The sequence below is a fragment of the Canis lupus genome, chromosome 9 (assembly GCF_003254725.2).
Source record: "Canis lupus dingo isolate Sandy chromosome 9, ASM325472v2, whole genome shotgun sequence".
NCBI lineage: Eukaryota > Metazoa > Chordata > Mammalia > Carnivora > Canidae > Canis > Canis lupus.
In genome coordinates, this window is record NC_064251.1 from 28,247,304 (window position 1) to 28,273,483 (window position 26,180).

General features: G+C 40.5%; 1 protein-coding gene across 6 annotated transcripts in view; it reads left to right on the plus strand.

Moving 5' to 3' along the window:
* Positions 1–26,180, plus strand: part of UTP18 (UTP18 small subunit processome component) — a 42,429-nt gene that overhangs the window by 4,777 nt on the left and 11,472 nt on the right. For all 6 annotated transcript variants that reach the window (XR_003133702.3, XR_007412910.1, XM_025440607.3 and 3 more), the window contains exons 4-10: positions 5,605–5,672; positions 9,139–9,227; positions 11,361–11,486; positions 11,585–11,759; positions 17,295–17,395; positions 17,642–17,732; positions 19,703–19,826. Coding sequence is in view for 4 of the 6 variants with exons in the window: in XM_025440607.3 (XP_025296392.1) it covers positions 5,605–5,672; positions 9,139–9,227; positions 11,361–11,486; positions 11,585–11,759; positions 17,295–17,395; positions 17,642–17,732; positions 19,703–19,826 (774 nt within the window). In the remaining 2 variants the exon portion in view is untranslated. The remainder of the gene's footprint in view (positions 1–5,604; positions 5,673–9,138; positions 9,228–11,360; positions 11,487–11,584; positions 11,760–17,294; positions 17,396–17,641; positions 17,733–19,702; positions 19,827–26,180) is intronic.

Consider the following 26,180-nt stretch of genomic DNA (forward strand, 5'->3'; position numbering starts at 1 on the left):
TTGGCCTCTGCACTGAGAGGGTAGTCTGCTTCTTCCTCTCTGTTCCCCCTACCCCCCTTGTAAGCACTCCCCCCTCCCCTTCAAATAAATGAATAAAATCTTCAAAAAAAAAATTTTTTTTTTCTCTTTAAAAGAGAGAAATCAAATTAAAAGATTTCATCCTGATTCTTCCGATTCACATTTACAGATCTTCAGAAATACTTTTTTTCTTTCAATATTTTAAATTCAAGTTAGTAAACATACAGTTTCAGGGTAGCATTTAGTGATTCATCACTTGCACATAACACCCAGTATTCATTATGAGTGCCCTCCTTATTGCTCATCACCCATTTAGCTCATCCCCTACCCACCTCCCTCTATCAACCCTGTTTGTTTTTATCTTTAAGAGTCTCTTACGGTTTTTTTCCTTTTCTCTGTCTTTCCCCTTCCCAAAGTTTATTTCTTTTGTTTCTTAAATTACACATATGAGTGAAGTCATATGGTATTTGTTTTTCTTGGATTGATTTAACTTAGCATAGTACACTGTGTTAATATAGTGCATTATTGTAAACGGTAGATTTTATTCTTTTTGATGGCTGAGTAATAATCAATGTATAAATATACCACATCTTCTTTATCCATTCATCAGTTGATGGACACTTGAGCTCTTTCCATAGTTGGGCTATTGTTGATAATTTTACCATAAATGTTGGCAGGTTTGTACCCCTTTGAATCTGTATCTTTTGGGTAAATTCCTAATAATACAATTGCTGGATCATAGGGTAGTTCTGTTTTTAATCTTTTGAGGAACCTCCATACTATTTTCCAGAGTCGCTTACCCCAGTTTGCATTCCCACCAACAGTGCAAGAAGATTCTTTCTCCACATCTCTTTCTCAACGTCTGTTGTTTCCTGTGTTAATTTTAGCCATTCTGACAGGTGTGAGGTGGTATCTCATCATGGTTTTTATTTATATTTACCTGATAATGAGTGATGTTGAACAATTTTTCATGTGTCTGTTAGCTGTCGGGATGTCTTCTTTGGAAAAGTGTCTGGATTTTTTGTTTTTTGGGTGTTGAGTTTGGTGAGTTCCTTACAGATTTTTGGATACTATTGCTTTATTGGATACGTCATTTGCAAATATCTCTCATTTCACAGGCTACCTTTTAGTTTTGTTGATTGTTTACTTTGTCGTGCAAAAACTTTTTATCTTGATGGAGATCCCAGTAGTTAGTTCATTTTTGTGTTTGTTTTCCTTGTCTCTAGTAAAAAATTGCTGTGGTTGAGGTTAAAAAAGTTACTGCCTGTGTTTTCCTCTAGGGTTTTGATGATTTCCTGTCTCACATTAGGTCTTTTATACATTTTGAGTTTATTTTTGTGGATGGTGTAAAGAAGTGATCCAGTTTCATTCTTCTGCATGTTGCTGTCCAGTTTACTCAGCACTATTTGTTGAAGAGACTGTATTTTATTAGAAATTCTCCTTTTTTGAAGATGAGTTGACTATATAGTTGTGGATAAAAACATTTTGTTTTTGTATTTTTAAAGATTTTATTTATTTGAGAGTGAGTGAAAGAGAGAGGGCATAATAAGTAAGGGGAGGAGCAGAGAGAGAAGGAGCAGCAGACTCCGCACTGAGCAGGCAGCCTGATGTGGGACTCCATCTTGGAATTCCAGGATCATGACCTGAGCCAAAGGCAGACACTTAACCAACTGAGCCACCCAGATTCCCCTAAAAACATTTAAAGCTCAAAATTTTTAGGGGCACCCAGCTGGCTCAGCCAGTAGAGCATGTGACTCTTGATCTCGGAGTCATGAGTTCAAGTCCCACACTGGACTTAGATTCTACTTTAAAAAAATTAATAAGAATTTTTATTAGTTTTGACAACTCTTTTTTTTTTTAAAGATTTTATTTTATTCATGAGAGACACACAGAGAGAGGCAGAGTCATAGGCATAGGGAGAAGCAGGCTCCATGCAGGGAACCTGATGTGGGACTCTATCCTGGGACTCCAGGATCATGCCCTGTGCTGAAGGCAGACACTGAACTACCAAGCATCCCTTGACAACTTTTTTTGTATTCGTATAGATTCATTGCACTATCACCTATCACTTTTTTTCAATTTTTAATTTTTTTAAAAAGGTTTTATTTATTCATGAGAGAGACAGAGACCTAGGCAGAGGGAGAGGGAGGCTCTTCGCAGGGAGTCCAATGTGGGACTTGATCCTGGAACTTTGGGATCACTCCCTGAGCTGAAGGCAGACATTCAACCACTGAACTACCCAGGTATCCCTCACTTTTTTTTTTTAAGTTTTATTTATTTTAGAGAGTGTGAGTTGGGGAAGGGGCAGATGAAGAGGGAGAGAATCTCAAGCATACTCCACACTGAGCCCAGTCCGACACAGGGCTCAAACTCATGACCCTGAGATCATGACCTGAGCTAAAACCAAGAGTTGTATACTCAACTGACTGAGTCACCCATGCGCCCCGTCACACACTTCCCTCCCTCCCTCCCTCTCTTCCTTCCTCCCTCCCTCCCTTCCTCCCTTCCTTCTTTCATTCATTCATTCATTCATTTATTAGAGAGAGAGTATGAGCCGGTGGGGGGGAGAGAAGCAGACTCCATGCTGAACAGGATGCCTGATGTGGAGCTCGATCCCAGGATCTCAGAATCATGACCTGAGCCAAAAGGCAGATGTATAACCAACTGAGCCACTCAGGTGCCCCTGTCACTCACTTTTTTTTTTTTTTTTTTAAAGATTTTATTCATGAGAGAGACAGAGAGAGAGGCAGAGACAATAGGCAGAGGGAGAGGCAGGCTCCATGCAGGAAGCCCGATGTGGGATTCGATCCTGGGACTCCAGGATTATGCTCTGGGCCAAAGGCAGACACCCAACCGCTGAGCCACCCAGGTGTCCTTCACTAACTTTTTTTTTTTTTTTTAATTTTTTTTTATTTATGATAGTCACCCAGAGAGAGAGAGAGAGAGGCAGAGACATAGGCAGAGGGAGAAGCAGGCTCCATACAGTGAGCCTGACGTGGGATTCGACCCCGGGTCTCCAGGATCGCGCCCTGGGCCAAAGGCAGGCGCCAAACCGCTGCGCCACCCAGGGATCCCCTTCACTAACTTTTTTAAAGCAGGTTTATTGAGGTATAATTTACACAGGGCGAAATACACCCTCTTAAAGTATTTTTCTGTCAATTGTGTTAAACACATACGGTCATGTAAACACAATTAAGGAATTAAGATACAGAATATGGCCATCACCACCAGAAACTTCTCTTATGCCTCTGTAGTCCATGCTCTCTCCCCAACTTTTAATTTTCTAATCTCTGACAACCAACTGGTCTGTTTTCTCTTAATAAATTTCCTTTTTCCAGAACATAAACATAAATGAAATCATATGGTATGTGGTCTTTTGAATTGTTAAATTCATTTGAATCTGTATTTCAAGTATATTTTTCAGCTTGAGAGAAGGTCTTTTTAGCATGAGACCTTTTGTCTTGCTTTGTTCCTATTTTTATTACGCTTATAATCTCTTTAAATACTTAAGTATATTTGTGTTCACTCTTTGGAAGTCCTTGTATGCTAATTTTGTCATGTGTGTGTTTTCTGTGTCTTTCTGTTGACCGATTTTTCTACTGGTTGTGGCTCATGTTTTTCTGCTTTTCTGCATGTCTAGAAATTTTGATTTGATTTTAGGCAGTGTGAATGTTAAGTTGATCAGTGTCTGGATTTTGATTTTTGCTTTTTAATGAGTGTTGAATGATTGAGTACTTTTAGTGAGTCTGTATCAGGGGGCAATTAATTGGCTTGGGGATCAATTTAATACTTTTAGGACTGGTTTTTAGTTTTGTTGCAGAGTAGCATCTACTCTAGGCTGATTTAGACCCCCATTTCTGAGATATGCCCTTTCTGCCATCTCTGCTAAATGACCTGAGTTTCCAAAAGGACCTTCCCTTGGCTGGTTGGAATTCAAGTGTCTAAACTCTGGTGTTGTGTATCCGCCAGCTCCCTAGGGTTCTTTGCTGGACCTCGTGGAGTTTCATCCTGTGAATGTTCAGCTTAGTATTCAGCAAAAATGTGTGTGGACCCCTGTGCAGATTTTTGGAGCTTTTTTTTTCAAGTAGTCTCCGTGCCCATCAGGGAGCCCAATGTGGGACTTGAACTCATGACCCTGAGATCAAGAGCTGAGCTGAGATCAAGAGTTAGATGCCTAACCAACTAAGCCACACACGTGCCTTTTTTTAAAAAAAATTATTTTAGTTTTTAATTTTTTTAAAGATTTTATTTGTTATTTATTCATAGACATGGAGAGGGAGAGAGAGAGGGGCAGAGACACAGAAGGAGAAGCAGGCTCCATGCTTGGAGCCCGATGCGATACTCGATTCTGGGACTCCAGGATCACTCCCTGGGCCAAAGACAGGCGCTAAACTGCGGAGCCACCCAGGGATCCCCAATTTTTAATTTTTTTTTTTTTTAAGATTTTATTTATTCATGAGAGGCAGAGACACAGGCAGAGGGAGAAGCAGACTCCCTGTAGGGAGGCTGATGCGGGACTCCACCCTGGGACTGTGGGATCACCCCCTGAGCCAAAGGCAGACGCTCAGCGACTGAGCCACCCAGGCGTCCCGCATTTATTTTTTTTAAGGTAAATCCTTTCTTTAAATTAAATTTTTTTTTCTTATTTTGAAGTAGGCTCTACACCCAGTATGGAGCTCCACTGCGGGACTTGAACTCACAACTGTGTGATCACGACCTGAGCTGAAATCAAGAGTTGGTCACCCAACCTGCTGAACCACCTAGGCTCTTTCTTTTTCTCTTCTGTTGTCTATTGCCTCTCAACTTTCATTTGTCTCCGCCTCTTTCAAGTCTTTTTCTCTTTGGTTCTGTGCCAGGGTCTCAAAAAATTGCCTCCCGGGGAAAATCTTGGGATGGCAGCGCCACCTTGTTATTTCCTTTCTCTCAGCGATCACAGTTTTATGTTGTTGTCCAATTTCTGAAAACAGTTTCATATATTTTATCCAGTTTTCTAGTTGTTTATGGCCAGTGGGTTGAGTTTGGTAGCTTTGCCTGCACTTCTCTATTAAACAGAATGACTCTCTGTACTCTTCCAGAAACCAGTCTTTAAGAATATGCTTCTTACGCTTCTCCTAAAGCTTAACTTTTTTCAGAGTGAATTGGTGCAATTTTATTCGAAGGATATGTGATTGTGTTTTGTATATTTTTACCAACCTGGTCTTTTATTTTTAGACCTGTTTTACCATGTGCTCTATTACTGTAGCATTGGTTTATAGCCATAAGCAGAGTTCTTTACTTAGTCCTAAGATCTGAGATATGTTGATATGAGCAAATAAAGACATGTAACTAGACAAAAATAATTAACAAATATGTATCCAGGTGTCCTAAATCTAAGACTAGTTTATATGATTAGAGGTTCATAGAAGTTTCCCATGTAAGCAAGGCTATTCTCTGCAAGTAGCCCTTCTGTTCTTAAAGATCGTAATTTCTTTGGCAGAGATTCTATGCATGTTCTCAAGGGTGAGCTAATCTATACCCTTTAAATCTCTCAAGCTTTGTGAACATTTTTTAGTTAACACAAAATTTCATCTTTGTATTTTTGCTTAGATTCCAGCATGCCATGGGCGGAGTACCTGCCTGGGCAGAGACTAACAAGCAGAAAACATCTTTAGATGGTGAGTATTGATAACTCTGTTTAAGTTAGTAAATAAATCTGTGTTGCTGTTCTGTTACGTGAGCTTTCTCATGAGGCTGATTAAAACCTGGTGTTTCAAATACGTCTTTTTTTTCCCTCTCCTGTAAGTGTTTGGTTTCGAAGTCTACCAATTCTCTGAGGGAAGCTCTTTTACAATAGTATAAGACTACTTAATAGCATGTTGTCTGTTGTATGGACAGCAATGGGTGAGTTTTATTATGTTTCATTCTCAACAGAATTATGTTGCATAGGGTTAAGGAAAAATGACTTATTCTTCATTCAGAGCCCTTCTGAAGACATTGGCAGCTAATCTAGCTGTGTACTAGGAAATAAGATATCTGGGGAGCACATGTCAGATCAGGCCCAGATGATCAGTCACTTTGTAAAGACCCATTTTTCAACTCCAGGTTTTAAGTTTGGTTGTATTATAACTGCTTTGTCCTTTTTAGCTCCTTAAGTTTATTTATTTATTAATATTTTATTTATTTATTCATGAGACACAGAGAGGTGGAGAAACAGGCTCCATGCAGAAAGCCCAATGCAGGATTCGATCCCGGGTCTCCAGGATCACACCCTGGGCTGAAGGCAGCACTAAACCGCTGAGCCACCTGGGCTGCCCATTCCTTGAGTTTATTTATTTATTTATTTATTTATTTATTATTTTTTTTGAATTTTTATTTATTTATGATAGTCACACAGAGAGAGAGAGAGAGGCAGGGACATAGGCAGAGGGAGAAGCAGGCTCCATGCACCGGGAGCCCGACGTGGGATTCGATCCCGGGTCTCCAGGATCGCGCCCTGGGCCAAAGGCAGGCGCCGAACCGCTGCGCCACCCAGGGATCCCATTCCTTGAGTTTAGATATCATAAATGTGGATAGCTTACTAAGATTTGATTTGTGCTTGGAGTTACATATTTTAGAACTTGGAATTGACTTGAAATCCATTAGGGAGGTCGGAATATATCCTTCCATATAATGCAGTAGCTCTCTCCTTAGCATCCTTGATTTTGGATAAGCATCTGTTTGATTACCACCACCACTTCTCCTTCCTTTCTTCCTACTTGGCAGTCCCGTCCTCATGGACTTCAACTACAGGGAGCACATATATAAGGAACCTGTTGTTTTCTGTAATTACGTTAGAAAATTCAATCTGTTACTAAGTCAAAAGTTACCTCCATGTTTCCAGCCACATACTTTAGAGGTTGAAAGAATTAGTGATATAGTCTGACTTTATCCACTGCAATAATCTTTTCTGCAACATCTATTATAGATAAACAGGTAAAAGAAAGTAAAAAAGGCAAAAAGTCCTACCTTTTAAAAGTATACAGTTTAGAAAAAATAAGTCTATAGATTGTAAAAATTTTAAGTGTAATTAGAATACTATCATCGTATCATCATAGGCCTTCAAAAATCAACAGTTAATTTCTTAATATGATGGATTGTTTCGTTGTTGCTGTGTTGTTCGTTTATCTCCTCCCATCCTCCAGCCCAGATCTTTTTAGCTTGCTTTGTATTCTGCTTGATCTTAACAGTGCTTTTGAATCTAACTTGATGTCTTTTTTAAGTTTTGGAAATTCTCACTGATCATCTTTTCAAATACTGTTGCTGTTCCAGTCTTCTTTTTCTTCTGGTCCACCAATTACATGTGTGTTAAATGTTTTTATTTATTTTTTAAAACCTATTTTGTGTTCTTTTTTGCATTTTCCATCCTTTTTACTTTCTGTACTTTAGTCTGGATATTTTTTTTCTGATCCATTTTCCAGAGCACTGATTGTCTCTCCAGCTAATTTTTATATGCCGTTAAAAACATCCACTGGGGTTTTAGTTTTAACTATTATAATTTTCAGTTCTAGAATTTGCGTTTAGCTGTTTTTTTAATAATCTGGTTCTCTGGTTCAATTCTGAATATTGTCTTTCATTATTCTTGAACATTTTAAACATAATAACTTACTTTAAAAAAATGTTTTGTGGGGATCCCTGGGTGGCGCAGCGGTTTGGCGCCTGCCTTTGGCCCAGGGCGCGATCCTGGAGACCCGGGATCGAGTCCCACATCGGGCTCCCGGTGCATGGAGCCTGCTTCTCCCTCTGCCTGTGTCTCTGCCTCTCTCTCTCTGTGACTATCATAAATAAATAAAAAATTAAAAAAAAAAATGTTTTGTGGGGATCCCTGGGTGGCGCAGCGGTTTGGCGCCTGCCTTTGGCCCAGGGCGCGATCCTGGAGACCCGGGATCGAATCCCACGTCGGGCTCCCGGTGCATGGAGCCTGCTTCTCCCTCTGCCTGTGTCTCTGCCTCTCTCTCTCTCTCTCTCTCTGTGACCATCATGAATAAATAAATAAAATCTTTAAAAAAAAAATGTTTTGTGTAATTATTGGAGAGAGAGAAGGAGAAAGCACAAGCAGGGGGAGCAGCAGAGGGAGAAGCAGACTCGCCACTGAGCAGGAGCTGGGGTTCATGACCTGAGCTGAAGCAGCCACTTAACTGACTCAGGCACCTCTCAACAGAATGTTTTAAAAGCTTATGTCTGAAAAACTCAGTTATTTAGATCACCTGCGGAGATTGTCAGTTATTCCTTAGGTTTTCAATCAGGTTGCCCTACCTTGTCATTACTGACCTAGTTACATTTCATTGAGTGCTGGACACTGTAGTAAATAGTATTGCTTAATAAGAAGACCAGGATATATTTTCCTCCAGAGAATTTGTACGTTTGTTTCTGAGTAGTGACTGGGTAAGGGGCACTAGCAGTCCCACAGCATCTTATTCCAGTGAGAGATTGAAAAGATTGAGAGCTGGGTTTCAATTCATGGAGGATTTTCTTATAATTCTTTGATTTTACCTTTAGTCCCTGAGTAGCCTTTTGTGACCCCCTCCTGAAGCCTGGTGGTTTACCAGACCCCCTTAAGAACCTCAGAGGGCTTTTTGTGCAGTTTTTTGGTCTCTTCTCCCTGCGAGTATTTTAAAAATATTGCTCAGCTCCTTGGGTCTCTTTAGTAGAACCATCAGGAGGAAGGCAGCCCTGTTAGCTCTCTTTGAATTTCTGATACTCAGTTTGCCGACCTTGATCTCATTCATCTAAACGTGCTAGTTCTTTTTCATGTGAGTTAAGCTAGATATGCTGTCTATCTTATTAGCCATTTTGCCATAATTACGAATTGTTCTTCTGAAATTAAATACTGCCTTTAACTTTTATTTTCTTGCATCCTTGTCTGTGAAGGTAGATGTTTCATTCCAGAGTCAGGCTTTTCTTTTAACCATATATATTGGATTCTGTGTTATTTTCCCCCTCCCCTTCAGGTTTATTTTGCTGTTTTACCAACTGCAGCGTAATAAAGTGATTGAGATTGGAGGCTGGAATGGGGGGAGTCGAAGTTTGAAATACAGACATTTGGGGAAGGTAACGGTCATCTCATTGATTCTAAAGCTCAGCCTGTGGGTTTGTTTGACTTAGATGAAAGTGAAGAGGATGAAGATGATCTGTTGCAAAGGACTGGGAATTTCATATCCACATCAACTTCACTTCCTAAAGGAATCCTAAAGGTGAGAGTCAGGGAAATGGGGCCTCTAGCCCAACTACCTCTGAAACCCAGAATGCTTCCCGATTGCAAATGTATGGGTTCGCGTTCTCTGTGGGATTAAATGTATTGCTGTTGTTTATTCTTCTGCGGAAATGGTCAAGAAGATTAAATTAGGTCCCCAGGGATCTTTTGACAATTGTGTTTGACTTCTTCAAGGTTTCTTTTAACCCTTCTTTAATTTCCACGGGCGCTAGCCTGGTTTATGTTGTCGTCATCTCTTACCTCCTGTATCGCGTACTGCAGTCACTTTGTGTGACTCGCCTCTCACTTCCACTTTACTCTTCCTATTCTTCATTTAGTACTACCCAGGAGGGTCTTCCAAAAATAAAACATCAGGTCATATCACTTTTCATCACTTTTTGAAAACTTCTGAATTCTTTTTTTTTTTTTTTTTTTTTTAGATTATTCATTAGAGACACAGAGAGAAAGGCAGAGACCTAGGCGGAGGGAGAAGCAGACTCCCCACAGGGAGCCTAATGTGGGACTTCATCCCGGGAGCTGGGGATCTCCCTGAGCCAAAGGCAGACACTCAACAACTGAGCCACCCAGGCATCCCAAAACTTCTGAATTCTTTTTCACATTCTACACTGCTCTTCATAACCTGGCATCTGCCCACGTCTGAAATTTCATCTCAGAAGTTTTCCCCTTACTTCCTACCTACATTCCCTAGGTCTTCTTTCTGTTTCTTAAACATGTTGAGTCCTTTCTCGCCTTAGAACTTTTGCTCTTTGTCCTGCCTGTCTGTCTGTCAGGCATTGTTAATGGCCAGCCCATTGGTACCTTTCCCCTCAAATGACACTTAGGTCCTTCCTGACTATCTTGTGTAAGTGGTCCACACTAGTTACTTTCTTTCTCATCACTGTATCTAACTTGTTCATTGTGGTAACCAAGTGCCTGCCCAACATAGTGCTTCAGTTAAATGTCTGTTAAATAATTAGATCTCTCTCTGACATACATTTTTTTCCCCATTATAAAATGGTGGCATGCTTTAGATGGGGGAGGGAACCCTATTATGACAAATTACTGGGAGACAGTATTTGTGCTTCCTTTACCTTATGAAGGTAGTTTACTCAGCCCTTCATAGGGTAAATTCATTTCCCCAAAATTGCAGTTACCATAAAACTCTAACTCCATTTGTTACAAACGAAATATACACATAGTACTCACTTTATCTTTTGTGTAATTTTTAATTTTTATTTGTTTTGAAAATTTTTTTATTTACTTATTTCACAGAGAAAGAAAGCACACAAGCAAGGAGAGAGGCAGAGGGAAAGGGAGAGGCAGGCTTCCTGATGAGCAGGGAACTCAACACACAGCTCAATCCCAGGACCTTGCGATCATGACCTGAGCCGAAGGCAGACGCCTAACTGAGCCACTTAGGCACCTGATATAATTGAAGTTTTAATATATAGAGAATAACCCACAAAAACCAAGAAATAGCTGAAAATAGCCTAGATGTATGAGGTCATCATTGCTTTAAACTAGGAGCCATGTGTTCTATGGGGAGAACATAAGCTATGCATGCCAACCACAGAACCACGGGGATAATTATGTAGTACCTCTTATTTTGTTCCATGAATGTAAAGATGCTAAAGTAGCAGTTTTAAGTAAAAAATTTCTGGAAGTCAGAGTATCGTAATTTATATGGGTGTATCATGAGAAAATGACTGTATCCTGATGCTCTAAGACCTTAACGATTTCATCCCTTCATTTGAAAGAAGGTAAAAATGGATTATTGTATAGTAAAATGACTTGCTAGTTGGTAGCAGAGCTGTGGTCTTCTGGTTACCTTTCCAGTGCACTTTTTTTTAAGATTTTATCTATCTGTCTGAGAGGGAGCACAAGCAGGGGGAGGGGCAAAGGAAGAGGGAGAAACAGGCTGCCCACTGAGCAGGGAGCCTGATAAGGGGGCTCGATCCCTGGACCCTGAAATCATGACCTAAGCCAAAGGCAACTGCTTAACTGAGCCACCCAGGCACCCCTCCAGTGCCCTGTCTTCTGCATCATGAGCTGTGTTATGTCTTTTCTTTATGATTTTAAAAAAATAATGTTAACCCATTTGTAGTGATTAAATTCTAGGTTTATTTTTCTATAGATAAAGAACTGTCAGCATGCTAATGCGGAACGTCCCACTACTGCTAGGATTTCCTCTGTGCAGTTCCATCCTCGTGCTCAGGTTGTGATGGTTGCTGCACTAGATAATGCTGTATCGCTGTTTCAGGTATGCATTTTTAAATTAAAACTTATAGTCAGTAGTATTTACTCCCAGGATATAGAGTCTAGGAAATAACCAAAAGGAATGTTTGCATTTCCTTATAGGTTGATGGAAGAACAAATCCTAAAATCCAGAGCATCTATTTGGAAAAGTTTCCAATCTATAAGGCTTGTTTTAGTGCTAATGGAGAAGAGGTTTTAGCCACGAGTATCCACAGCAAGGTTCTTTATGTCTATGATATGCTGGCTGGAAAGTTAATTCCTGTGCATCAAGTGAGAGGTAAGGTTTCTCTTGCACATGCAGCTGATCACCCCTCTTCCCTGCCAGCCCCACAGCTGAGTTCAATTTAACAGTGTTTACAACCACTTTCCCCCCATTGGATTCTTTTTTCTCTTTTTTTTTTTTTTTAAAGATTTTTATTTATTCATAGAGATGCAGAGAGAGAGAGAGGCAGAGACACAGGCAGAGGGAGAAGCAGGCTCTATGCAGAGAGCCTGACGTGGGACTCGATCCAGGGTCTCCAGATCATGCCGTGGGCTGCAGGCGGCGCTAAACCGCTGCGCCACCGGGGCTGCCCACCCCCCCCACCCCCCATTGGATTCTTAAAAATGAGAGTATCTTTAGTTTTAGCATTCAGGGTATGTCATTGTGTTGAGATAACACATCCAAATGAAAGTAGTGAACTTTTTATTGAGTGCTTATGGGAAAATTGGAATTTTTTTCTCCTAGAGCAGAAAAGCAACTGGAAATGCTTGGCTGTAAAATTAGCAGTTGATGCAGCAGCAAGAGCTTGAGAGCTAGAAGACTTGAGTCCCAAGTCCTCAAAGTATTTCACCTCTCTGGTCTTCAGGAAATTTGGGTTCTCTCTTGTTCCTCTCGTGTGTGTTATAATAGAGTTTTGGTTTACATTTAAAGGAAGTAAGCGTTGCTTTTGGACATCATAATGTATTTTAAAGACTATTTTAAAAAATATTTTTATTAGGTGAAAATGTATCTTCTTCTACTCTTCCCATTCTTCCCCTCCGCATATCACCACAAAATCCAGTGACACCTTTATGAACCCTATGTGAACCTAGGCCCTTATAGTGAGGTTGGCTGGGTTAGCATTGTAAGTGTTGGGAGGTGGCGTTAATGATGCTCTGGCTTCCTGGAGTTTCCCTGTTACACTGTAGGTATGTTTGGGGCTGTAAAGGACAAGGGTAGCTCTTTACAGCTTTTTTTTCTAACTGTTCAAAGTGAATGAGACCAACTTCAGAAACATTTATGGTGTTTCTTTTCAGTGTTTCCAGTCTTCTGTTTTCTGTGTTCCCTGACACTTGGTGATACTTTCCATGTGGGTTCTTAGTTGAAGCATGTTTTAACCCCGTGCTTCTCAGTAATGTGCATATGAATCACCTGGGGATCTGGTTAAAGCACAGACTGATTCTCTAGGTGTGAAGTGGGCCTGATTCTGTATTTTTAACAAGCACTTAGGTGATGCTGACCTCACTTTGAGTTGAAAAGGCTTAACCAGTCTACCCGTATTGAAGCAGAAAACAGCATATAGTTGTTAACTTTTTTCACGTTCTGTTCTTCTAAATGAAAAGGTACAGGGTTTTTTCCATCCTTGCCTTCCATCCTTTTGTGAATAGCAAAACCCGGGGTTGGCCAAGATACAGTTAGTGATGTTTACCATGGAATCTGCTGGTACGCAGGAGTGTGGATCTAATTGCTAGTTTATTCTGAGACGTGGCATTTGCCTTTCCCTCTCAGTATTTCCTCTCTTATGCTTTCCTCTATAAGCATAGCTTGGCAATAATGATGATAATGATAAAGTTAAGTGTATTTCCTTTTGTGGGTTGGTTGTTGAACACTATTTTCAGTCTTATAAAACACTATAAATGACTCAAATTAATGAAGGACGTTAGGATGGAGGGAGAAATTGCTGACTGGTTAGAATATGCAAACGTATACATATGTAAATTTGTCTTAAATGTAAATTTAAAAAATGAATACAGAATTGATGGATTCTAAAGAATTCTGAATTGATGGTTTGTTCCATTAACCCGATGGTGCTCATAATATGGGGTCCAGGGACTCAAAATTCTCTGATAGAATTTAGAGGTCTGTGAAGTCAGTTGAGAAGAATATTACATCTTTATTTTTACTAACCTATAACTGAGGTTTAGCATGTCCTTCAGTTAAGAAAGTTTTTGAACAACAAGAAGGGGACCATATGTTTCACTAGACTGACACAAAAAGGTTGAGCACCCCAGATTACTAGTTCAAACTAGTCCAGAAGCAGTTTCTGTTATATTATTTAGAAGGACAATTTTTTAAAAAGATTATTTGTTTATTTATTCATTCATGAGATAGACACAGAGAGAGAGGCAGAGACACAGGCAGAAGGAGAAGCAAGCTCCATGCAGGGAGCCCGATGTGGGACTCCATCCTGGGACTGCAGGATCATGCCCTCAGCCAAAGGCAAACACTCACCACTAAGCCGCTCAGATGTCCCTAGAAGGACAATTCTTTCTTTTCTTTCTTTCTTTCTTTTTTTTCTTTTTTTTTCTAGAGGGACAGTTCTTAAGAGAGATCTTGTTCTAGGTAAACACATGAGGAATCTGACCATTTGGGAATTAAATTAGTTGGTCAGGCAGCCATTTTGATTATAAGCATAATACTCAAAGGTGTGGTAATGTCGGAGCTTCAGTTTTCTCTTTGTATAAAGCTGAGGGTCCTAAATATTAAAAAAGGTAAATTTAGGGCAGCTCGGGTGGCTCAGTGGTTTAGCGCCGCCTTCAGCCCAGGACCTTATCTTGGAGACCCAGGATCGAGTATCGCATTGAGCTCCCTGCATGGGTCCTCCTTCTCTCTCTGCCTGTGTCTCTGCCTCTGTCTGTCTCTCTCTTTCTATCATGAATAAATACATAATCTTTAAAAAATTAAAAAAAATTTTTTTTAGTTTTATTTTTCTAGTTTTTATTTTAATTCCAGTTAGCATACAGTGTTCTGTTTCAAGTGTACAATATAGTGATTCAGCACTTCCATACATCACCTGGTGCTTATCACAAGTACACGCCTTAATCCCCATCACCTAGTTAACCCATTCCCCCATCCCTCGACTCCCCTTCCTTCTGGTAACCATCACTTTATTCAAAAGAGAAAATTTTTACCATGAGTACAACCACATGGTAAGTGCTCAGTTAGGAGTAAGTAATTGCCACCATTTTAGGAGTAACATATAATCTGTCCCATCACAGTCCACTTTCCATCTTACGGAATTTGGCACTATTATGATTAAATTGGCCATTCTTTTTCTTATCACTTGTTCATTAGTTGACCTAAAAATCTCATTCACAGATCTGTAAAAAGATTTCTATCTGGTGTCTTTATTTTATTTATTTTTATTTTTAAAAGATTTTTTGTTTATTCATAAGAGACACAGAGAGAGAGGCAGAGACACAGGCAGAGGAAGAAGCAGGCTCCTCACAAGGAGCCCAATGTGGAGCTTGGTCCCCAGACCCTGGGATCACAACCTGGGCCAAAGGCAGATGCTCAATCACTGAACCACCCACATGTCCATATCTGGTATCTTTAAAGCATTATATTTTCTTTGGCAAGGTCATACATATTTTATCTGGTTCCTATTTTGGAAGATTCAGCGTTTGTTTTTTTTTTTTTTTAATTTTTATTTATTTATGATAGTCACACACACAGAGAGAGAGAGGCAGAGACACAGGCAGAGGGAGAAGCAGGCTCCATGCACCGGGAGCCCGACGTGGGATTCGATCCTGGGTCTCCAGGATCGCGCCCTGGGCCAAAGGCAGGCGCCAAACCGCTGCGCCACCCAGGGATCCCAGATTCAGCGTTTGTTAAAAGTAATTAAAATGTTGATATTAGCATTTATTACCACTTTTTGCGAGGTTAAAAGTAAAATGCTATATACGTATAACTGGTATGCTGTAAGTTTTGGATGAAAATACTGTTATCTTATTTTTTTTTTTTCAATTAATTGCTAAATCAACTACCAGACTTAATTTGCTGCAAGTCTAGTGTTTACTTCTGAAAGACCCCCCCTCCCCCTTTCTTGAGTTCCCTCAGAACAACAAGCTTACTCAGGCATAAGGTCTTTTAGCCAGCTGTGGGCAGAGAGCAGGCACTGTGTAATGAGCCCTTTGGCACTTTGCCTTTTGCTGCCACACCAGGTCTGTCTCTGCCCAGTATGAGAGAACTTTGTTCCCTGTGGCTCTCATGATACATGTGCAGTCCGTATTCCTCTGTGGGTGTGGTGGTCCCCAGCTGTAGGCCATTTAGTTCTCATATTTCTTCTGTGTCAGTAAGATTTGGTCTGGAGGAGTTTCCAGCTCTACACTGCTGGAACTAGCCTCCCTTCCCTGCTTCATCATGTGATGGGATTTTCCTTTTGTTTGGAGCTGTTTCTGTATACTGTAGTCAGAATGTAAATTTTGACCAGAGTGGGGGATGAAAATTATCCTAGATGGAATAGATTCATAGTGGAGGAGTAACCCCAGTAATTGAAAATTTTATCTGGATTGATTTCCATCAAGAGACCTAGGGTATAGTCCCTGGGGCAGCACTAGAGTGGGAGGCCCAGTTTTGTAGGATTTTTGAACCATTTAGACAAAAACTGTTAATAGGATAAAAGATCGTCTGTGGGAGCCTTAACTAGCATTTTCCTGTAGAGGAACAAGGGTTCTTCACTAGATTTTTCTAAATGTATTTATTCTGATGACTATATTAACTTAGCAACTTAAACATTTTTTGAAATAATACTTTTTGATCAAGCAGTGCATTCATTTGGTGCAAAAATCCAGTACATAAAAAAGGGTGAAGAGTGAAAAGTTTCCCCTGGTCTGTCTCCCTGGCCACCTGCTTCCCTTCCCTAGAGGTAGCCAGTTGTACCTATTTATGTATCCTTTCTATTAGACAATTTTTTAATGAGTTAAGTTTGCTCACTAAGTCATCTTGATAGAGTCTTCGGTATGGTCAGTATGAGCCTTTTAGGCATGGAAAAAAGAGTATGTCCCTTTGTAATTAAGCAAATCAATACTCTATATACTTAGCTCATGTGATTAGGTTATACAAGTCACATTTTCGGAAGCTAATCAACTCTTGAATACATTGACACTTTGTGGTTTTCTTTTTTTCCTTTCTTATTTGTTTATTTAGTTTTTCCTTTTTGCCTCTACCTAGTTAAGACTAGACTGCTTCATCATGGGCTGTTTAGTTGGTAGTCAGCAACTAGTTACAGTATGTTACTGTGTTTTAGCTGTCTCTCATGGCTGTATATTTCCCTCCTGGTAAATGAACTTTGTGACAAAGAAGTATAATTTATCCTTTTAGTTAATTACAGATATCACCATTTACATTTGGAAAATTAGTTGGTACGTTTACTATTCGGAGAGCTGAATCTCTGGCTGCAGTTCAAATGGTGAATGTTAACCAAGACAGAGAAGAAGAGTAAGCACTTTGTAATGACCTTTATTTGGGTCAGACTCACTCAGTGTGAGCCTACTTTTGGTTTAGTTTGAGGCATTTAGATGTTTTAAAAGAAATTCTCAATTGCCAGTGAATGATAATGTTACAGAAAACCATATTAGGGATGCCTAGGTGGCTCAGTGGGTGAGCCTCCGCCTTTGGCTCCTGGGATCCCGGGGTCCTGGGATTGAGTCCTGCATCATGCTTCCCACTGGGAGCTTGCTTCTCCCTCTACCTATGTCTCTGCCCCTCTCTGTCTCTCTCATGAATAAATAAATAAAATCCTTAAAAAAACCAACATATTAATTCTTATTGATTTGTCTCCTCTCTTAGGTTTGAAAGAGAAGCTAGTGAGGAGCTTTGAAGTCTCTCCAGATGGGTCCTTCTTGCTGATAAACGGTGTTGCTGGATATCTTCATTTGTTGTCGATGAAGGTGAACCATTATTAGTGGTTGCTTGTTCTTTTAGGATAAGATTTTAGTGTAGGGATAGTCTTTGAACCATAACTCACAGTGTCCTGAAATCTGCATCTTAAGCAGAGGGGCACAGTGGGACTTGGGAAGAGCTTCCGAGTGTAGGGACAAACACAGCTGAGTAGGTACTACGAATCCCACTGAGCCAGTGTGATTCTTCCATGCACCTCTTAGCATTTTGATAAGTAATATTTGTTATTCTTCCAGACTAAAGAATTGATTGGTAGCATGAAAATTAATGGGAGGGTTGCAGCGTCCACATTCTCTTCAGATAGCAAGAAAGTATATGCCTCTTCAGGTAAGTTAATGACATGATCATCTAAAGCTTTTCTTTTCCTTTTTTTTAAAATTTTATTTATTTATTTATTTATTTATTTATTTATTTATTTATTTATTTATTTATTTATTTATTTATTTATTTATGATAGTCACACAGAGAGAGAGGCCGAGACACAGGCAGAGGGAGAAGCAGGCTCCATGCACCGGGAGCCCGACGTGGGACTCGATCCCGGGTCTCCAGGATCGTGCCCTGGGCCAAAGGCAGGCACCAAACCGCTGTGCCACCCAGGGATCTCCCTAAAGTTTTTCTTAAAGGCTTTGGATGTGTTTATATTTCAGATTTAACCAAAAACAGTGTTTGATTTTAGACTTTTGTGTTAGTTAGAAAGTCATTTTTAATTTTAGAATTTGTCATTGCCGGGCAGCCCGGGTGGCTCAGCGGTTTAGTGCTGCCTTCAGCCCAGGGTGTGATCCTGGAGACCTGGGATCAAGTCCCACGTCAGCTCCTTGCATGGAGCCTGCTTCTCCCTCTGCCTGTGTCTCTGCCCCTCTCTCTCTCTCTCTCTCTCTCTGTCTCTGTCTCTCATCAATAAATAAATTTAAAAATAAATAATTTGTCATTGCCATTTGCCTTATTATTTACTAACTAGTAATAGTGAAGAGCTAACTGTTTAACCATGTTACCATGTTTAGGGAAAAGATGGAAAGAAAATACTTATTTAAAAGATGATTCATTTTCAGACTTTGTTTTTGAAAGTTACTTGGAATCATCACCCTTTTTCTTTTAGAAGTATGTCTTCACTTGGATAACGTTTTGAATGTTCTTCATTATTGACGGAAGACAATTCAGATCTAACCCTCTGACTTCTTGTGGTGCAGTTGACCAACTATTTCTCACTCTTGGCAGTCTCTAATCTGGCACTTTTCTGCTCTTTGCCTGTGTCCTGTGCCGCCTTGGACTCTTAGTCCCTTAACTGTAGGATCTTGGGGCCATCATAATCTTAGTGTAGTTCATGCTGCTTGGTAGTGGGAGGCATCAGAGTGGTTCTACCTGTGAGTACTATTCTTCAATATCTGTGGGGCTCTTTAGCATAATTTTTGCTATACTTCAGCTAATAGCACCTGATAACATAGCATTAGGGGCTTTTTTTGAGGTATAATTGACATATATTAAGTCACAACAGTGATTAAATGTTTGTATATATTGCAAATGATCACAATAAGTCTAGATATCATCTGTCACCGCACAGTTACAATTTTTTTTCTTGTGATGAGAACTTATAACGTCTCTCTTAGCAACTTTCAAATATGCTCTACTGGGACGCCTGGGTAGCTCAGTGGTTTAGTGCCTGCCTTCGGCCCAGGGCATGATCCTGGAGTCCTGGGATCGAGTCCCACGTCGGGCTCCCTGCATGGTGCCTGCTTCTCCCTCTGCCTGTGTCTCTGCCTCTCTCTCTGTGTCTCTCATGAATAAATAAATCTTAAAAAAAAAAACAAATATGCTCTACTGTGTTGTTAACTGTAGTTCACCATATTATATATTGTCTCCATGATTTATTTTATAACTGGCTTAAAAAGTTGTTTTGGGTTTTTTTGTTTGTTTGTTTGTTTTTTACAGATTTATTTATTTTAGAGAGTGCACTAGTGAGGGAGGGGGAAGCAGACCCCCTGCTGAGCAAGGATTTCCCAACAAGGGGCTCTATCCCAGGACCCTGAGCTCATGACCTGAGCTGAAACTCAGTTTAGAGTGATTTTCACTCTAAACTTAAAGGTACTATTTTTAGATAGCTAGTTAGAATGTAGTTTTCTAGATGTGGGAATGTATATCAGAAATATTTTTAGGCCAGTTTTCTAGGTGTAGGATATTTATAGTGAGTTTTTGTTTCTAGCCCCTTTGTACTATTGAAGAGGGGCTGAGGATGGTCAGCTCAGTTGGCTTTCAACTTAAAAACAAAATTAACCAAACTCTTTTTTGGCTCTTTAATTCAGGTGATGGGGAAGTTTATGTTTGGGATGTGAACTCTAGAAAGTGCCTTAATAGATTCGTTGATGAAGGCAGTTTATATGGATTAAGCATTGCCACATCTAGGAATGGACAGTATGTGGCTTGTGGGTAAGTAAAGAGAGGTTCTTGTAACCTTAATCATGTTGTGCTAGTGGAAAAATATTAAAGAATTAAATACACTAGATAGTGCTTAAGTAGTTCTATTTATAAACTGTTCAGTAATAAAAATCAGTACACCCAGGTCTTTTGCACCTCTTAATGCAATGTTTAATAATGTTAATGGTGGCTTATCAGCTCTTTGACAAAGAAATACTGGACTGCTTTATATCATTGTATTTTTTCTTTTTTTTTAAATTTTTATTTATTTATGATAGAGAGAGAGAGAGCCAGAGAGACACAGGCAGAGAGAGAAGCAGGCTCCATGCACCGGGAGCCCGACGTGGGACTCGATCCTGGGTCTCCAGGATCGTGCCCTGGGCCAAAGGCAGGCGCCAAACCGCTGCGCCACCCAGGGATCCCTGTATTTTTTCTTATATTTGAAATATTCATTTAATCACATCAGGTTTTCTTATTACTCTTTTGGTTTCTTGCCATTGATAAGGAAACAATAAGTTAAACTTTAGGTTTAAGTTTCAAAGATACTTAAAGCACTTTTTTCTTTGGCTAGTGGTATAAATCAAACATGTTGCTAAGAAATACTGTTTGTTAATATTGTAGAAACTTTGAAAATATTATCTAGAACATGTTACTGTGTTGTTACTGGAAAGAAATGGTTGTTACACTAGTGGAAAGATGGCTCTATTCTCCTACTTGATTCTTTTTTTTAGTATTTTTATTTTATTTACTCATGAGAGACACACAGAGAGAGAGAGAGAGAGAGAGAGAGAGAGAGGCAGAAACATAGGAAGAGGGAGAAGCAGGCTTCCCACAGAGAGCCTGATGCAGGACTCAATCCCAGGACAGGACCCCGGGATCACAACCTGAACCGAAGGCAGAGGCTCAGCTACTGAGTCATCCAGGTGCCCACTCCTGTTTGATTCTAAAGATGCATGGGGCGAGGGGGCATTGGAGACTTACCTGGATTTCTGATTATCTTATTTTCCAAGCCACTCATCACCTGAAACTTTAGATCTTCTGACAGTGGATTTTTATGACTTTCTTAGTGTGTACACAACTTCAGTCAAATCTCCCTGGGTGAGAGATGAAGTGGGTCTTGCCATCTGTTAGTATGGCATATGCTTTCTTCATTCCCTCCTTCAGGTTAAAATTGGGACAAATCCTTGTAAACATCCCCACCACCATTTGAAAATTGGTCACCTACTACCTTTGGGGCATGGGGTGGGAGTGGGAAAGAAGGTAAAACCAGGCTGTGGAGCTTGGAGACCAGGTCCAAATAAAGGCCTTGACAAAGGCCCCTTCCTGTCCTATGTTCTCTCTAGTCACCACACCTACTACAGACCTATAGGGAGGGATGCCCCCATGTGAGCCCAGCATTTGCCCAGTGTGTGCATGATGGCAGTAGTCCATGGTTAGCAGAACTTCTGGGAGTAAAGCTCCTTTAAAATGAAAGCTGATGTTGAAACTAATTTTAAATAATTTTAAGCAGAATTGCCCCCAAATGACCTTCACTTAAATTTGTGAAGTTAGTTTTCTGGTCCTTGCCTCTCTTTTTTGAATTACTTTTATTATTTTATTCATTGGACCCTTTGAAGAGCCCAAAAAGGAAAGAATCTAATACTAGTTTAAACTCATTTGATTTATTTGTCCTCAGTGTAATAGAATTCTGATGTTCTTGGTCAAAGACCATTATTAGGTTTTTATTGTTATACCTGTAGAGAAAGGCCTTAACCTTGTTAGAGGAATTTCTGAGGTTATTAGAGAGGTAGCGAGGAGTGGAGAAGCCAGAGGCAGGAGTAGCTGAACCCCACTGGCTGGTGCTGGCTCCCTTTCTCTCCCCTTCCCCTTTCTTCTGTCAGTGCCTTGCTTCTCCTCTCTCTTCCCTCTGCTGCCCTCTTTGCCCTCCTCCTCGTAGTACTGCCCTGAAACCCCTCTCTCTAGGCCTCTGCTGTTAGGAATTGACTCCTTTGGTCTAAAAACTCCTCTGTTTTGTATCTGTTAATTCTTCTCATTCAGTGTCCTGACATAAGGTAGATGCTTTGAATGCGGTTTTAGCTCTGATAGGGCGATAGGGAAACTAAGATTGTAAATAGTTCCACTTCTGTTTTTTTTTTTTTTTTTTTTTAAAGATTTTGTTTATTTATTCATGACAGACACAGAGAGAGAGAGGCAGAGACACAGGCAGAGGGGAGAAGCAGGCTCCATGCAGGGAGCCCGACTTGGGACTCGATCCCGGGTCTCTAGGATCACACCCTGGGCTGAAGGCGGCGCTAAACCGCTGAGCCACCCGGGCTGCCCCTACTTACGTTGTTTTTTATGTCATTTGTTAATGTAAGGATTGCAATATGCTTTTATAAAGTGTTCATATTAATTTATGCAACATCAGTGTTAGAGTGTACTTGGGAAATGTCTGGCCTACCTTCATTCTGTGGATAGGGACTGATGCTCTGAAGTGTTCTCTAGGAGACCACTGAAATCATTGACAGAGTAGGGCCTAGAACCCTGTAGTCTCACTTTTTCAGGTGCAGTACCTCTCTCACTCCACTGGGTGGAATCTGTAGTTAGGTCATACCTTTGCTGCATCTTCTGTAAGTGCAATAGGGTGTCTTGTTCTGTGACTTCCTAGCTGGTCTGGAAGTCAGTCATTAAAAAGAAAGACATGTGAATGTCTACTAGGTGCAAAGCACTGTATATTGAAGAATGAAAAGGAATTGAGACATGGCATATTCTGTCTTGTGTGTGATAGCCCTTTGTGTGCAGAGGCCCCTCTGACCTCAGAAGGTAGCTTACCAAATTCAGATATCCTTATAAGGTGACTGAGTGAGTCTCCTTTATTTTGTTTTATTTTCTCTGCTGACAGTGAGGAAGTTGGGAATGTCTCATCCTGCAGCCATGCCACAAATCACTAGCTTAGCCTCCTGTCTTTACTAGGGGTGCAAGCTACAAACCACTTTGGGGTCTTTGCATTTTGAGAACTTTAGGTCAATGCCATAGAAGTATCTATTTTTGCATTTTCAGATCAAAGTTCTATCAGGTGATTTGAGATTTGTTGGCTCTAGCCTTTATCAGCTCCTTATAAATACACAAATTAAAATAGCCTTTTTAGGGCTCCTGGTGGCTTAGTCAATTAAGTGGCTGCCTTTGGCTCAGCTCATGATCCCAGGGTCCTAGAATCGAGCCCCACATTGGGCTTCCTGCTCCATAGGGAGTCTGCTTCTCCCTCTCCCTCCACCGCTCCCCTCGCTCGTGTGTTCACTCTCAGATAAAATCTTTAGAAAAAAATAAATAAAATTGCCTTTATTGTTCCCATCTAAATAGTTTCAAACTTTGATTAATAATTACAATGGAAAGACTTATCAGCAAATTTTTTCCCATCATTTACCATGTGCCAAGGACTGTTTTTCTTGTATAACTATATGTACATATGTGTGTGTATATTAACTATATATGTGTATGGGTGTATCTATATATTTTTCATATATAAATTAAGTCTCATTTCCTACTTCACAATATGGGTACTATTATCTCCATTTTACAGGTTGGGGGGCTGAGGCATTGTGAGTTAAGTAACTTGGTTAATGTTACACAGAGAGTAAGAGGTAGAGCCAGCAGTTACAACCCAAATAGTCTGGCTGCAAAGCCCGAACTCTTAATGACTCTGCTGCCTGTTTTGAAGCTATACCTTTCTGCATTTGTGTTTACATATGTACAGGCGGGACGTCTGGGTTGCTCATTGGTTGAGCCTCTGCCTTTGGCTCAGGTCATGATCCAAGGGTCCTGGGATAGAGTCCCACATCAGGGAGTCTGAGTCTCCCTCTTCTTATGTCTCTGCCTCTCTCTCTGTGTCTCTCATGAATAAATACAATCTTAAAAAAAAAATGTAAAGGCAGTTTACTAGGAGTTTTGTAGATTAAGAAATCTTATAAGAAGCAAAGACAGTTTATAGTTTGTCTTGAGTATGAATCCTTTTGTACCATGTATATAATCCCTTTGGAAAATCTGCTTCAACTATTCTGTTTCAGCTTTTACATAGCTTTCTTTTTTTATCTCTTTAAATCTCTAAATGTACCTTGGATTGCTATTTCTTCTACTTAAATCTGGATTTTAAATCCTTAGCTTAAGACTTTGCTTCAGGATTTTTGTGATATCAGTAACCTTTCTGGGTTTGGAAAATATGAGAACTAGTCTTCTGGAACTTAAAGCTAATGAACAAGTGTCTCTTTCATCTTTGTGCTGTAGGATATTTTCAGTATTCGTTTATTCTCGTTACTGTCCTGTTTCTGTTCCCTCCCTTGTTTGTGTCCAGATGGCATCTTAGTCTAATCCTGCATGTCCATCACAGTGGCCAGTACCACATTTAAAGTGTTCAGTAGCTGCATGCATGTAGTGGCTTCTCATCTTGGACAGTGCAGATACAGAGCATTTCATTATCATAGGAAGGTGTGTTGAATCACACTTTGTTGATAAAGAGGTCTAAGAGTTGGTTAATTTAACTTTTTTCATTGGTTGTTAATCATTAAACTGATTATTGGCAGAGCCAGGTCTGGAACTCAGGTTGTCTCATTCCCAGTTCTGTGTTCTTTCCACACTGCCAACCTCGATCAAATATTTTGATTTTATGTTCAGAAAATACTGGATAATTCAGGGCTATAGAAAAATATGAAATTCATTAGGATTTAGGGCCCAGAATTAATTGTTCTATCAAAAAATTAAATTTTTTTAAAATTTTTATTTATTTATGATAGTCACACAGAGAGAGAGAGAGAGGCAGAGACATAGGCAGAGGGAGAAGCAGGCTCCATGCACCAGGAGCCCGATGTGGGATTTGATCCCAGGTCTCCAGGACCGCGCCCTGGGCCAAAGGCAGGCGCCAAACTGCTGCGCCACCCAGGGATCCCCCCAAAATTAATTTTTTAAAAAAGATTTAATTTATTTATTCATGAGAGACACAGGGAGAGGCAGAGACTTAGGCAGAAGGAGAAGCAGGCTCCATGCAGGGAGCCTGATGTGGGACTCAATCCTGGGACTCCAGGATCACACCTTGGGCAGAAGGGAGGCGCTAAACTGCTGAGCCACCCAGGCGTCCCAATTGTCCTTTAATTTTAGCACTCTCATTGAATATATAAAATGGGTTTCATTTTAGTTCATGTAGAGAATTTTCAGGCCATATATGTTTTACAGTGCCAGGAAAATCTTCAGGACATGTATGTTTCACAGTGCCGGGAAAACCTGTTTTATTGAATGTTGTGTTTCTGCCTTGTTTTTTTCATTGCTAAAAACATTGACCATTTAGCTAGGGACTGTGAGATAGAAGAACAACAGCGTGTCACCATCTTATGATTTCTGGTCCTGTGGTGAGGACAGATGTATATCCATGTATCTCTTTATAGACAAGTCTTCATGAGGTCTGCAGTTGAGATACAGTGTTTTTTAAGAGCGCAGGAAACAGGTGAAGGCTGTCCTAACCGTCATCTGGAAAAGTATTTTTGCAGGTATTGGCACTTGAGCTAAGCATTTGAGGGCCAGGTAGGATTCAGAGAAAGGCATTGCAGGTAGTGGAAATGAAGGGTCTGGAGGGGAGACGATTCAGGTTTAGATTCTGAGTGGGGTGCAGATGGGATGACTTCTGAGGGCTTCGGCTACAGAGGGAAACAGGAGAGGGAGAACTTGTAGGGGTGTTTTACCCTGTGTCGAAGACTGTGGACATGACATTGAGTGGAAAGAGAAAGTATCAAGGGTTTTTAAGTAGAGGAGAATCGTGATTGTATCTGAATTTGAGGGTTTGAAGTAGACAATTCCTGTGACAGCCTTTAGGGGGAGCAGCAGAGGTGCAGGGAGCTTTGAGGTGGTTGCAGTAATCCTGGTGGGGCTGTCGCTGAGGACAGTGGGAATGAGAGCACGGGAGAGGGGCCTCTGGGTGGCTCAGCGGTTGAGCGTCTGCCTTTGGCTTGTGGCGTGATCCTGGGGTTCTGGGATCAAGTTCTACATCCGGCTTCCTGCATGGGGCCTGCTTCTTCCTCTGCCTATGTCTCTCTCCCCCCCGCCCCTCTCTCTCTCTCTCTCTCTCCGTCTCTAATGAATAAATAAATAAAATCTTAAAAAAAAACAAACAAACGCAAGAGAGACAGGCATTGATGTTTGTGATGTATGTCATAGCCGCTTAGAGAATTGGGATGGGAGAGAAGCAGGATGTTCTCGGGTTCCAGGCCTGAGTAGCCAGAAGAATGGACTTGTCTTAGTATGAGCGGGGAGGAGGTGGCATGTTGAAAGAGGTGCATTCATTCCCACAAGCAGAAGTGTGGTGTGGCTGAGAGTAAAGGCACTGATTTGGATGGGATAGGAGAC